The 13,391-nt window shown below is 56.9% G+C and overlaps 1 protein-coding gene across 3 annotated transcripts in view; it reads left to right on the forward strand.

Moving 5' to 3' along the window:
* The first annotated feature begins 340 nt into the window (after nt 1-340).
* rorc (RAR-related orphan receptor C) overlaps nt 341-13,391 on the forward strand; it is a 41,498-nt gene continuing 28,447 nt past the window's right edge. The window contains exons 1-2 of one of the 3 annotated variants that reach the window (XM_088620696.1): nt 341-715; nt 7,595-7,624. In XM_088620696.1, coding sequence (XP_088476822.1) covers nt 655-715; nt 7,595-7,624 — 91 coding nt within the window. In that variant the 5' untranslated portion in view covers nt 341-654. Of the gene's footprint in view, nt 716-7,594; nt 7,625-9,676; nt 9,845-13,391 lie in introns of those variants that run through there. The other 2 variants (XM_088620698.1, XM_088620700.1) reach the window with 2 other exon arrangements.

The following is a 13,391-nucleotide window of genomic DNA, read 5'->3' on the forward strand; positions in this document are numbered from 1 at the left end:
TAATAAGCCATCTGTTGCTTAACTGGTGAATAGCGTACTGTGCAAGCGTGCCCAGCCTTGGAGAAACAGGGGACCCTGGATTTAAAGTGACCCGTTGGACTAGGGTTCGGGGACCATGGCGGGGGGGTACCCCAATACCCGGCGCAGACCCCGAAAACGCTGCCTGTAGGGAACAAGGAGCGAGGAGGGTGCTGTTTGATTCACCGGCGGCTCGTCTCGTTTCCCCGCGGCCAGCCTGGTGCTGTTCGAGAGAGAGAGAGGCAGTAATGCCGGCTGAGGCAATTAGTTATGTAACACCTGCCCTGCCGCTGCTCTCGGCGATCAGTTACTCTCCCCTGGAGAAGACGGCAGGAGCGGATCCCGGACTTTTCCAGCCCCGAGCTCCGGGGAAAGAGGGAGGCGCGGGGAGAGGGGCGGGACACGGGAGGGGGGCAGAAGTTGCTGTCACCTGAGGGATGACAGGTGGGGTTCGGCTCAGGTGAGCCGAGCCCAGCCGGGAGCGCGGCCCGGGCGCGCCGCGCGAACTCTCCTCGCGAGCGGATAACAACAGACTGAGCACGAGATGAAGTCGACGGCTGTCTCGGTCGGAGAAGTCTCCCGACACGCGCAGTGACGCCCGGCAGGAGACCCGGGACCGAGGAAGGAGAAAAAGACATGGAAGATGACGCCCACAAGTCCCCGCGGAGTCCGCAGAGCCCGGCCCCGGCGAAGACAGGTGAGCGGTCCTGTAGTCTAATTCAAACAGCGTCACAGCCACAACTGCGCCGAACCCGTGACCCTCGCTGATGATGATGATGATGATGATGGTAATGATGATGATAGAGAGTACTTGGTGCACTCCTTGCGCTCCGGGCACGGTGTCCCGGTGGACAGGTGCTTTTCCGGGCTCGTGACTCCGCAGCTCTGCTCTTCGGTCTCGGGGATCCGATTTTCCTACGTGTGGCCGTGCGTGTCCGAGGGTGACGATGACGTCGTCCCAGTGTTATTGTGTGACAGGGTGTGTGTCTTTCTCTGTGTGTCATTGTGTGACAGGGTGTGTGTTTCTCGGTGTCATTGTGTGACAGGGTGTGTGTGTGTGTTTCTCGGTGTGTGACATGGTTTGTGTCATTGTGTTTCATTGTGTGACAGACTCTATGTGTGTCCAATAGGGTGATAGGTATTCTGTCATTTTGTGTCATTGTGTGACAGGGTGTGTGTTTCTCGGTGTCATTGTGTGACAGGTTGTGTATGTGATTGTGAGTGATGCTGGAGAGTCTCACAGTGAGACTGCCTGGCTGGCACACTAACACACTGACAGTGAGGCAACACTCCAGTGTCCGTCCTGCAGGGAGATACACGGCCACAGGGATACTGTCACCCTACAGTCCAGAGATCACTGGTCCAGTCTGGGTCACACTGTAACCCTACAGTCCAGAGATCACTGGTCCAGTCTGGGTCACACTGTAACCCTACAGTCCAGAGATCACTGGTCCAGTCTGGGTCACACTGTAACCCTACAGTCCAGAGATCGCTGGTCCAGTCTGGGTCACACTGTAACCCTACAGTCCAGAGATCACCGGTCCAGTCTGGGTCACACTGTAACCCTACAGTCCAGTGCCAGTGCAGCTGTGGGGAGTGGGAGTGAGAGCTCTGTGTGTTCCTGAGTCAGCAGAATCCCAGGATATTTCCCTGTGGTGTGGAAAGAGGATCAGCAGCACTGGCTCCAGTTCCAGTTCCCCAGCTCTCCCTCCTCCTCTCCCTCTCCCACTTCTTACCTCTGTAGGTAAGAATCTTGTTTAATCTCCTAATCCACTGGATTTGCTGGGCAAGGGTCAAGAGTATATTTAGCAGCTGGTTTCTATATCTATAGTCGCTCCTGATCTCTAACGCCTCTCCTCCACAAACACAAACTTCACATAAAACAGCAGCTTTGACTGGCCTCTTACGCAACTCCCTCCCCCCCCTCAACTCAGCACCCTGCTTAAGCAGAGAGGATTGGTATTGAGTGCTGGTGCCAGCTCGTTAGGATAATTGCTTTCCTCATTACCTGAGATTACCCAGGTGTTGTGTGCAGGTCTGGTGCTTGGTCACCACGGGCCGGGCTTCAGGGCCTCACAGAGCTCAGTGAAGGGGAGGGGCGGATTGTCACTGATAGGCGGGTCAAGGGAACTTGATCTCTACAGTCCCAAACACAGAGGGGTGTGAGGCGCGAAGTGTGTACAGTGATTCCCCGTTCCTCTCTCCTGCCCCCGGGCCCTGGCCTGTGTGCAGTGGGGCTGCTGTGTGTCCCCCAGTGGGGCTGCTGTGTGTCCCCCAGTGGGGCTGTGCTTCAGTGGGGCTGCTGTGTGTCCCCCAGTGGGGCTGTGCTTCAGTGGGGCTGCTGTGGGCCCCCCAGTGGGGCTCTCCTTCAGTGGGGCTGCTGTGTGTCCCCCAGTGGGGCTGTGCTTCAGTGGGGCTGCTGTGGGCCCCCCAGTGGGGCTGTGCTTCAGTGGGGCTGCTGTGTGTCCCCCAGTGGGGCTGTGCTTCAGTGGGGCTGCTGTGGGCCCCCCAGTGGGGCTGTGCTTCAGTGGGGCTGCTGTGTGTCCCCCAGTGGGGCTGTGCTTCAGTGGGGCTGCTGTGGGCCCCCCAGTGGGGCTCTCCTTCAGTGGGGCTGCGCTTCAGTGGGGCTGCTGTGTGTCCCCCAGGGGGGCTGCTGTGTGTCCCCCAGTGGGGCTGTGCTTCAGTGGGGCTGCTGTGTGTCCCCCAGGGGGGCTGCTGTGTGTCCCCCAGTGGGGCTGTGCTTCAGTGGGGCTGCTGTGGGCCCCCCAGTGGGGCTCTCCTTCAGTGGGGCTGCGCTTCAGTGGGGCTGCTGTGTGTCCCCCAGGGGGGCTGCTGTGTGTCCCCCAGCGGGGCTGTGCTTCAGTGGGGCTGCTGTGGGCCCCCCAGTAGGGCTGCGCTTCAGTGGGGGTGAAGAAGGTCCCCTCCTTCATATAAAGAGCTTTTGGGTCTGGTCAGACTGTGGTGCACGGGGAGTGTCTGTGGGGGGGGGGTTGAGGCCCCTGTCCGTCTCACCCGGGTGAAGATCTGGAGCTGGATCTGCTTCCCCGCGGCTGCATCAGGACTGCTGTGCCGGCACAGACAGGGCCGCGGCTGTGAAGGGGTCTGATTGTCTGTGTCTCTTGTGGGAATGAGAAGAGAGCCCTTTCACGCCGGTGAACAATGATGAGAGAGAAGGGTTGGATTACAAACACACGGTCTGGTTATTTTTTGTGGGGTTATCCGAGGGCACCCTCTCTTCTGGGGACCCGTGAGCGCGCCCGAGTCGAGAGACTGGCAAGGGCTGTGATCTGTGTGTAGGGGGCAATAACAAATGGAGAGAGAGCACGAGGCTGGGTCCTGCTGCAGGCATTCCGGCTGGACACCCTGCTGCTCTGCTGCCCGGGGTCCTTGACCGCGTGCCCGCAGGGAGTCGAGCCCTCCCATTGGCTGGTGATGATGTCACTGCTGGGGTGTGTCCCTGGGAATGTTGCTCCAGGTGTATGTGTGTCAGTGAGCCTGTGTGCGTCGCTGTGTGCGTGCCCCTGTGTGCGTGCGTGCCCCTGTGTGTGTGTAAGTGAGAAGTTTCTTTTTTGTTTGTCAGGGTGGATCTGTGTGCACAGACTGGGAAAAACTGTGGCTTTCTATCGTAACACTTTGGCAAGACACTGCAAACACCAGGAGACATTTTACATACTGTAGATGTCTAAAGAGATAGAACTCAATTTGTCCATCTGTACTAGCAATAACAATTAGTAAACATTTACACCTGCTGACAACAATGACCCAGTATTAATATTAAGTGACAGGCTCACTGTTCCTCAGGCTGGGACAGGAGATCTCACACTGTATTATTATTATTGAGAGACAGGCTCACTGTCTGTTCCTCAGGCTGGGACAGGAGATCTCACACTGTATTATTATTATTGATAGACAGGCTCACTGTCTGTTCCTCAGGCTCTGACAGGAGATCACACACTGTATTATTATTATTGAGAGACAGGCTCACTGTCTGTTCCTCAGGCTGGGACAGGAGATCTCACACTGTATTATTATTATTGATAGACAGGCTCACTGTCTGTTCCTCAGGCTCTGACAGGAGATCACACACTGTATTATTATTATTGAGAGACAGGCTCACTGTCTGTTCCTCAGGTTGTGGCAGGAGATCACATACTGTATTATTATTGAGGAACAGGCTCACTGTCTGTTCCTCAGGTTGTGACAGGAGATCACACACTGCATTATTATTATTGAGAGACAGGCTCACTGTCTGTTCCTCAGGCTGTGACAGGAGATCACATACTGTATTATTATCGAGAGACAGGCTCACTGTCTGTTCCCCAAGCTGTGACAGGAGATCACACACTGTATTATTATTATTGAGAGACAGGCTCACTGTCTGTTCCTCAGGTTGTGACAGGAGATCACACACTGTATTATTATTATTGAGAGACAGGCTCACTGTCTGTTCCTCAGGCTGGGACAGGAGATCACACACTGTATTATTATTGAGAGACAGGCTCACTGTCTGTTCCTCAGGCTGGGGCAGGAGATCACACACTGTATTATTATTGAGATAGAGACTTTCCCTCTCGATCTCTTCTCTCTCCTCTCTCTGCCTTTCCTTCAGCCACACGTAGTTGGGGTTGTAACACGTAGTAAAGGGTTGGTTTACCAGGGTGAGTGAAGCTGGTAAAGGGTTGGTTTCAGCGCGGGATGGAGAGAGCAGCACCTGCTCTGTGGTCCTGACACACGTGTGTCGATCTTGCCTGAGCACTGACGTGCGGCCTGACAGAGAGGCACAGTGGGTTTAGACTGCTGAATGAGGTGGGGGGGACAAAAGTCTTAGTGCATGTAAATATATTTGCTCTGCTGCTCTCCCCCCTCCTTCGCCCCTTTCATGTCTCTACAGTCCTCTAGAGAGTTTCAGGTCTCTACAGTCCTCTAGAGAGTTTCAGGTCTCTACAGTCCTCTAGAGAGTTTCAGGTCTCTACAGTCCTCTAGAGAGTTTCAGGTCTCTACAGTCCTCTAGAGAGTTTCAGGTCTCTACAGTCCTCTAGAGAGTTTCAGGTCTCTACAGTCCTCTAGAGAGTTTCAGGTCTCTACAGTCCTCTAGAGAGTTTCAGGTCTCTACAGTCCTCTAGAGAGTTTCAGGTCTCTACAGTCCTCTAGAGAGTTTCAGGTCTCTACAGTCCTCTAGAGAGTTTCAGGTCTCTACAGTCCTCTAGAGAGTTTCAGGTCTCTACAGTCCTCTAGAGAGTTTCAGGTCTCTACAGTCCTCTAGAGAGTTTCAGGTCTCTACAGTCCTCTAGAGAGTTTCAGGTCTCTACAGTCCTCTAGAGAGTTTCAGGTCTCTACAGTCCTCTAGAGAGTTTCAGGTCTCTACAGTCCTCTAGAGAGTTTCAGGTCTCTACAGTCCTCTAGAGAGTTTCAGGTCTCTACAGTCCTCTAGAGAGTTTCAGGTCTCTACAGTCCTCTAGAGAGTTTCAGGTCTCTACAGTCCTCTAGAGAGTTTCAGGTCTCTACAGTCCTCTAGAGAGTTTCAGGTCTCTACAGTCCTCTAGAGAGTTTCAGGTCTCTACAGTCCTCTAGAGAGTTTCATGTCTCTACAGTCCTCTAGAGAGTTTCAGGTCTCTACAGTCCTCTAGAGAGTTTCAGGTCTCTACAGTCCTCTAGAACTGCGTCTGATCTCTACAGTCCATTAGAGCTGTGTCTGATCTCTACAGTCTACTAGAACTGTCCGATCTCTACAGTCCTCTAGAGCTGTGTCCGATCTCTACAGTCCTCTAGAGTGTTTCAGGTCTCTACAGTCTACTAGAACTGTCTGATCTCTACAGTCCATTAGAGCTGTTTCAGATCCTTAGAGCTGTGTCCGATCTCTACAGTCCACTAGAGCTGTGTCCGATCTCTACAGTCCACTAGAGCTGTGTCCGATCTCTACAGTCCACTAGAGCTGTGTCTGATCTTTACAGTCTACTAGAACTGTCCGATCTCTACAGTCCACTAGAGCTGTGTCCGATCTCTACAGTCCTCTAGAGTGTTTCAGGTCTCTACAGTCTACTAGAACTGTCTGATCTCTACAGTCCATTAGAGCTGTTTCAGATCCTTAGAGCTGTGTCCGATCTCTACAGTCCACTAGAGCTGTGTCCGATCTCTACAGTCCACTAGAGCTGTGTCTGATCTTTACAGTCTACTAGAACTGTCCGATCTCTACAGTCCACTAGAGCTGTGTCCGATCTCTACAGTCCTCTAGAGTGTTTCAGGTCTCTACAGTCTACTAGAACTGTCTGATCTCTACAGTCCATTAGAGCTGTTTCAGATCCTTAGAGCTGTGTCCGATCTCTACAGTCCACTAGAGCTGTGTCCGATCTCTACAGTCCACTAGAGCTGTGTCTGATCTCTACAGTCCACTAGAGCTGTGTCCGATCTCTACAGTCCACTAGAGCTGTGTCTGATCTTTACAGTCTACTAGAACTGTCCGATCTCTACAGTCCACTAGAGCTGTGTCCGATCTCTACAGTCCTCTAGAGTGTTTCAGGTCTCTACAGTCTACTAGAACTGTCCGATCTCTACAGTCCATTAGAGCTGTGTCTGATCTCTACAGTCTACTAGAACTGTCTGATCTCTACAGTCAACTAGAGCTGTGTCCGATCTCTACAGTCCTCTAGAGCTGTGTCCGATCTCTACAGTCCACTAGAGCTGTGTCCGATCTCTACAGTCCACTAGAGCTGTGTCCGATCTCTACAGTCCTCTAGAGCTGTGTCCGATCTCTACAGTCCACTAGAGCTGTGTCCGATCTCTACAGTCCACTAGAGCTGTGTCCGATCTCTACAGTCCTCTAGAGCTGTGTCCGATCTCTACAGTCCTCTAGAGCTGTGTCCGATCTCTACAGTCCACTAGAGCTGTGTCCGATCTCTACAGTCTACTAGAGCTGTGTCCGATCTCTACAGTCCTCTAGAGCTGTGTCCGATCTCTACAGTCCTCTAGAGCTGTGTCCGATCTCTACAGTCCTCTAGAGCTGTGTCTGATCTCTACAGTCCTCTAGAGCTGTGTCCGATCACGGGGGGGGGGGGTTTCCACACCTGCACAGGGCGGCGTGTGTGCGTGTGTCAGCCTCTGCATCGTCTTTCCTTTCTGCTGGCTCAGCAGCTGTCATTGTGCTGTCGAAAAAAAAAACCTTCTTCAGAGGCTGCGACTGACAGAGGAAGAGGGGGGGCCGCCGGTGTGTTGTGTGCCGAGTGTGGGGGCAGCAGGCCTTCGCCAGACGCCCTTATCTCTCTCCTCCATCGCTGAGCTGGCGCTGTAAATATCGGGGGGCGCAGGGCGTGTGCGACCCCCAGCCCGGCCGGTTCTCAGTGGTGCGGTCGGAGCCCAGACTCTGGGTCCTGCTCTCTGCTTCGTGATCGAACCCACAGCCAGAGACGCTCCTCTCCAGCCACCAGGCCTCGTCTCCTCTGGCCTGGTCTCCCCCCTCTCCCCTGCTCCCTAAAACCCAGACGGGCTCACACACACACACACGCACACGCACACGCACACACACACACACACACACACACACAATCCTGGAATCTGATCCTCCTCTCTTGATCTGTTGCAGGAAACCCCACCGCCAGGAAGGCGCACCTGTGTGAGTATCCAGCAGCGCTGAGCGTGTCCGTGTCTGTGTCCGTGTCTGTGTCCGTGTCCGTGTCCGTGTCGTGATTGTGGTGGTTTTGATGTGTTTCCCAAACTGCCCTGCTTGTTTATCAGGGATCAACCCTTATCTGAACCGCGACCACAGCCCTTCCTAATTTCTGTCAGCGATCTAGGTTTCCGATTGCTCTCCGTAAGCAAGACGCGTGGAAGCAGCAGATGAGTTCTATCTCAGCCACTTCGGGTTTCAAGACCTGGCAAACACTGGCAGATGCCACTGCCTGTCTCTCTCTCCATCACAGCTCAGTCTGCCTGTCTCTCTCTCTCCAATACAGCTCAGTCTGCCTGTCTCTCTCTCCATCACAGCTCAGTCTGCCTGTCTCTCTCTCTCCATCACAGCTCAGTCTGCCTGTCTCTCTCTCTCCATCACAGCTCAGTCTGCCTGTCTCTCTCTCTCTATCACAGCTCAGTCTGCCTGTCTCTCTCTCTCTCTATCACAGCACAGCTCAGTCTGCAGTCTGTCTCCGTTTATACACGACCTCTCTGACTGTCCAGATGTTCCTCCCAGTATCTTCACTGTTATGAAAGTGAGACAGTGTTCAGAGGACCTGGAGGCTGGGGGTTCAAATCCAGGGGGTAGTGGCACAGTCACTCTGACTGACCGCTCCAGTTGCGGGCACACAGGCTCGGAGCGTCGGATTCGAGCAGTACCGCCAGGAGACCGCGTGTGCGTTTGTGTTTGCGTGTGCGTTTGTGTTTGCATGTGTGCACGCGTCTGTGTGTGCGCGCTTGGTTGCGTGTGTGCGTTTGTGTTTGTGTTTGCATGTGTGCGCCTGTGTGCGTTTGTGTTTGTGTGCGCGCGCGTGTGTGTTTGCATGTGTGTGCGCTTGTATTTGCATGTGCGCGTGTGTGTGGTGCTGCTGCTGCAGCCTGTGAGTGTGAGAGAGGGTGGAGCAGTAGCAGGCCTGTGGTTGTGCACAGGCAGCGCGTGTGAAGGCAGTCGTGGGGAGAGAGTGGTGAGGTTATGGGGAGGGACGGGGGGCAGGAGGGGGCAGGGGGGGTCCCCACCTGCTGCAGCCTCGCAAACGGCCGCCGGCTCCCTCCTCCCTCTCCTGCGGGGCGCGTGTGCGGGCAGGATCGCACCTGCTTGGCGCTATTTAAAGACGAGGGGGCCGCCTGCACCTGCACCCCCAAACCCACTCCTGCCTGCTCTCTCTCTCTCGTTCGCTGTCTCTCTCTGTTGGCCTCCCCGGGTTCGAACCCCAGCCTGCTGTCCTCGGGTTTCCCGGCTGCAGGAGGCGCGTGTGTCCTGGCGGAGCCGCGGTCCGATCTCGACCCGCTTGTTCCCAGAAGGCGTCTGCGCTGGGGTCGCCCGCTCTGGCCGATCCGGGGCTGGGAGGAACGGGAACGGGGAGGGAGAGACAGGACAGAGCTGGTGGTGGGGGGGGGGATAGTGATCCCAGAGTCTGGAGTTCAGGCCCCCCCGGTCTATAGCAGGCGCTGCGGTGTTTGTGCCTCCTCTGTCGCATGCTTGGTGTTGTGACTAGGCTTGGCGCGTCCCCCGTCATCGCGGTCCCTCGGAATCGCGGCCCAGCCTGCGCTCGGGCCGTGTGGCTCCGGCGTGTCCGAACGCGAGTCCCCGGCGGTCGGGAATACCGATTCGGGACCCGTCCCGAGGTTCCCCGTGGCCTTCCCGGGGGAGGAAGGGATGGAGATCTGCGTGGGTGCCCGGGATTTTTGAGACCGTTCCGGATTCCGCCCGCCAGCTCCCCTGGGATCCTTCCCCGGGGGTCCTGGCGGATCGGCTGACGGCCGGGGCAGGCTCGGGCGGCGGAGGCCCGCGGGGCCGGCCGGTGTCGGCGATGGAGCTGCAGGCTGCTCTCCACTGAGGAGCTGAGGCTGCCCCCACCCCCCCTCCTTGGCCCCGCCCCCCGGCTCCCTCGGCCCCGCCCCCCCGTCCGCCCCTGACTGGCTGGGACGGCCGACAGTCAGGCGCTGGGGGGCGGAGCCGGCGCTTGGGTGGAAGGGGGTTTAAAGGGGACGAGTGCGAGGTGCTCTCGAGTGGCAGGGGGAGAGAGAGCGCTGTGGAGACGGGCGCCGCCGGCTCAGCGTTGCGCGGCTGTGGTTTCTCGTGTGGGGCGAGCAGGTGCCTCGCGCACAGGGGGCTGACGAGAGGGAGGCTTCGGGCCGCCGGGAGACGGAGCCGCGATGAGAGGTAGGTGCTGGGTGCTCGGGCGGTCGTCGGGAGGCGGGTGGCCAGGTGCTGCCAGCTCTGCAGGAAGGGGGGTGGGGGAGGGGGGGGGTGGGGAGACGCCAGCCTGTCTCCATCAGCCGATCAGTCGCCTGGTCACCAGCGATCAATTACCGATCGTCTCCTTCTGCTCTGGGAGCCCAGCAGGCCCCTGGGGAGGGCTCCGGACTGGGGCGCCTGGTTCTGGCGCCGGTGCCGATCTGGTCCTGGCACGCGTGAAGGGAGCCGTGGGGGGGGCAGGGGAGGGCAGAGGGGGGGCGGGAGGCGCCACCCCTCTGGGGGAGGCCTCCCCGGTTTCCGAAAACAGCGGCCTGGGCGGTCCCGGGTCAGCTGCGGGGGCCCCCCCCCGGCTCTTCCGGGGCCCGGGGCCCGCGGGAGGCAGCAGGCCCGCCGGAGCCGGCCGGGAGGGGAGATCGGGCCTGGCGGGAGGCTGGCGCGGTTGTTGTGTGGGGCACCGGGCCGGGCCCTGGGCTCGGGGAGTTTCCCCTGGTCCGATTGGGCCCCTGGTGAGGCTGCGGGGCTGCAGGGGGGGGAGACGGGCCTCTGTGCTCAGGGCGGTCAGAGGGGTGGCGGCCGCCATCTTGTGTTGTCCTGCCCCGGGGGGGGCAGGAGCGGGGTCTCTTCAGTGCTGGGGGCGGGGTGCAGAATTCGATTCCAGTGGGGCCCGAACCCCCCCCCCCGACGGGCCCGAACCCCGGATCGCTCCCCGCCGCTCGTTAAAAGGCGCTTCCCGAGGTGTCAAAACGCCCAAGCAGACAGAGCCGGGATCACCCACCGGGAGGGGAGGCGGTTTGAACGCGCGACAGTCCTCCTTTTGCGCACTCCGAACGTTTCGCGCGCCGTGATTTCAGCGCGAGCTGAGGCAGCGCCCCCACGCAGGACGGGGGACCCCGGGGGTCCCGGAGAGCGGCCCGACAGCGGGGCCGGCGGGGGCGTGAGCGGCCAGCTCAGACGCCGAAAGACGAATCAAAATCGGAATCAAACCGCTCTGGGTCTGAGGTCGGGGGCGGGATATCGTACCCACTTCCCCCTCCCGGGGGTCGGGTCAGAACCGGCCCCCCCCTCCTCCCTCTCTCTCCAGCACGGTCCAGCGTGCAGACCCAGACCCGGTTCGGAGCCCGGCCGGTCTTCGTGACGAGGCGCGGGGAGGTCTGGCCGCATCTGCTTTCGATCGAGGCGAGTTCGGCGCAGCTGTCGGGGATACAGACTCTGCTTCTCCCACAAGCACAAGCCCGCCATCGCCGCCACCGCGCAAGCAGGCCTGCCTCTCCCGGCTCCGGAGCCCAAGAAGAAGAACTCGCCGCCGCAGAGGAACCGGTTGACCCGGGGGACTCGTATTTTGCCGTTGTTGTACTGACTTCAAACCGCTGGCCGGCCTGTGTTCGCTCTTCATGCTCCATCCTCTCCATCGCGAACTTGGGCGACCCGATCGATCGCCTGAAAGGCTCGAGATTGGCACAGACTTATAACTTCTCATACCGCGCGGGCGCGATTAGTCACACGGACAGACAAACGGGTCGATTAAAACTCAACTTTAATTAATTAAACACGCCATTCGTGTTTTTAATCGCAGGAACGGCGAGAGACAAGGTCTGCACGCAGAGCGCTCCCGGGACCCTTTTTAGAAATCGGGCTCTTGATCGGTGCAGCCCGGTCACGCGGTTTTCGCTCTGTCCGTGGGCTTCCGTGCGAGTCGGTGCACCTCCAGTGTCACGGCCGGGGCTCATCCCTCACCTCCCAGTGTTTCACGGGCCGTTTCGGGGTCTCTGGGTTGAACACCCAAGCCTGCAGTCCGCCGTCGGATTCGGCCAGACGTCCACGCTGTGATTGCGCCCGGGCGTTTTAATCCGAACGGCTGTCGAACTGGGGACATTTTCAGGGTGGAAAGTCTGCGCAAAGAACTGAATTCGTTCACCGTTCTCGTCTTGGCGAGAAATGTGTGATTTATTCTTGTTCCAAAGAGACAGTCGTCGTGAAAGATGCGGAATAATTCTATCCTGAGCGGCGCAAAAAAACCCGCAACGAACTCTCCTGGTTCTGATGCTCACATGTCGTGTTTCAGTGCCGCGGGGCGTGTATATATATATTTATTTATTTTTACTGGACTGGGCTTCGACTGCAGCTCGGAGTTAATCTGGGACCGCTGGAGATTGTGATAACGGCGCTTTCACGGGCTCCGTGTCACCGCTCGGCGAAACACACCGATTCCATTCGGATAGTTCAAGCTGCGTTTTTTTCTTTAAATAATAAACATGAAATCGATTAAAAACTGTGTGTTTTCCCGGTTCGCCTTGACTGGCAGGTCACAGAAATTCGTATCGGAATGGGAATGAAAAAACGGCGAGTTTAGATGCGGGCTTCTACCTTCAGTTTATTATTGATTAAAATCATAATAACTTGTAACTCGATATGGATAATATCATACAATATATTATAATTATATAATAATATTATTTATTATTATATAATTACAGTATGTAATAATAATGGTAGCATAAAGAGACGTATTATCTTTTATTATTTCTTTAAGTTTTAGGAACGGTTTCATAGGCATTGATCGATTATTTTTGGCCTGCAAGTTTAGTTGTACTTGTCATTAGAATTTCAATTTTAAACAACAATAACAATAGTTTTATTTGATAAAGTTGTCCGAAAATGGTGACCCGTCGCGTGCCAGAGACTGATCGGCGCGAGGGCACCGGGGGATAGTCGCGAGAACGTTCTAGAAACCGGAGGCTCTTGCCGCTTCCGGCGCTCGCGGCCCAGTTCTGGAGCGCCTCCGCGCGTCCTGGACAGCCGGTGGCGGCGTGGGAGCGCGGTACGGAGGCGTCCCGGGGGACCGACACCAGTGAGAGCGCCGGCTCCGGTCCCGCCGGGGTCGGGTTCTCCAGGGAATGCGGTCGGAACCCACGCCTTGGAAAGTCCTGCGTGGAGCTGCCGTGTGGCCAGTGGAGTGTGTGTCTGTGAGTGGGGGCGGCGGCTGGGTTTGCAGGCGTGCTGTTTTGCAGCGTGTCCCGTTACACACGTCCCTCCGCCTGCACTGCTCCAGTAAACCCCCCAGCACCAGGGCTGCAGGAGGCGGTGACACCCAGCCTGCTGTGTGTGAGAGGGCATGAGTGTGTGTGTGAGTGGGGGGGGGGTGTATTTGTGTGCATGGCACAGTGTGTTTGTGTGAGCATGAGCAGGGTGTATGTGTGTGTGTTCATGTTTGTGTATTTGTGTGTATGCACGTGTGTGTGTGTGTTTGTGTGAGTGGGGGGGTGGGGTGTATTTGTGTGAGCATGAGCAGGGTGTATGTGTGTGTGTTCATGTTTGTGTGAGAGAGAGCATGAGTGTGTGTGTGTGTTTGTGTGAGTGGGGGGGGGTGTATTTGTGTGCATAGCACAGTGTGTTTGTGTGAGCATGAGCAGGGTGTATGTGTGTGTGTGTGTTCATGTTTGTGTGTGTATCTCTGTGTGTGTGGCCTGGCGCAGGGCTGGGGGTGACACAGGAAAGATCACTGACCACAATC

Source organism: Lepisosteus platostomus, chromosome 26 (genome assembly GCF_059453375.1).
Source record: "Lepisosteus platostomus isolate fLepPlt1 chromosome 26, fLepPlt1.hap1, whole genome shotgun sequence".
NCBI classification, from domain to species: Eukaryota; Metazoa; Chordata; class Actinopteri; order Semionotiformes; family Lepisosteidae; genus Lepisosteus; species Lepisosteus platostomus.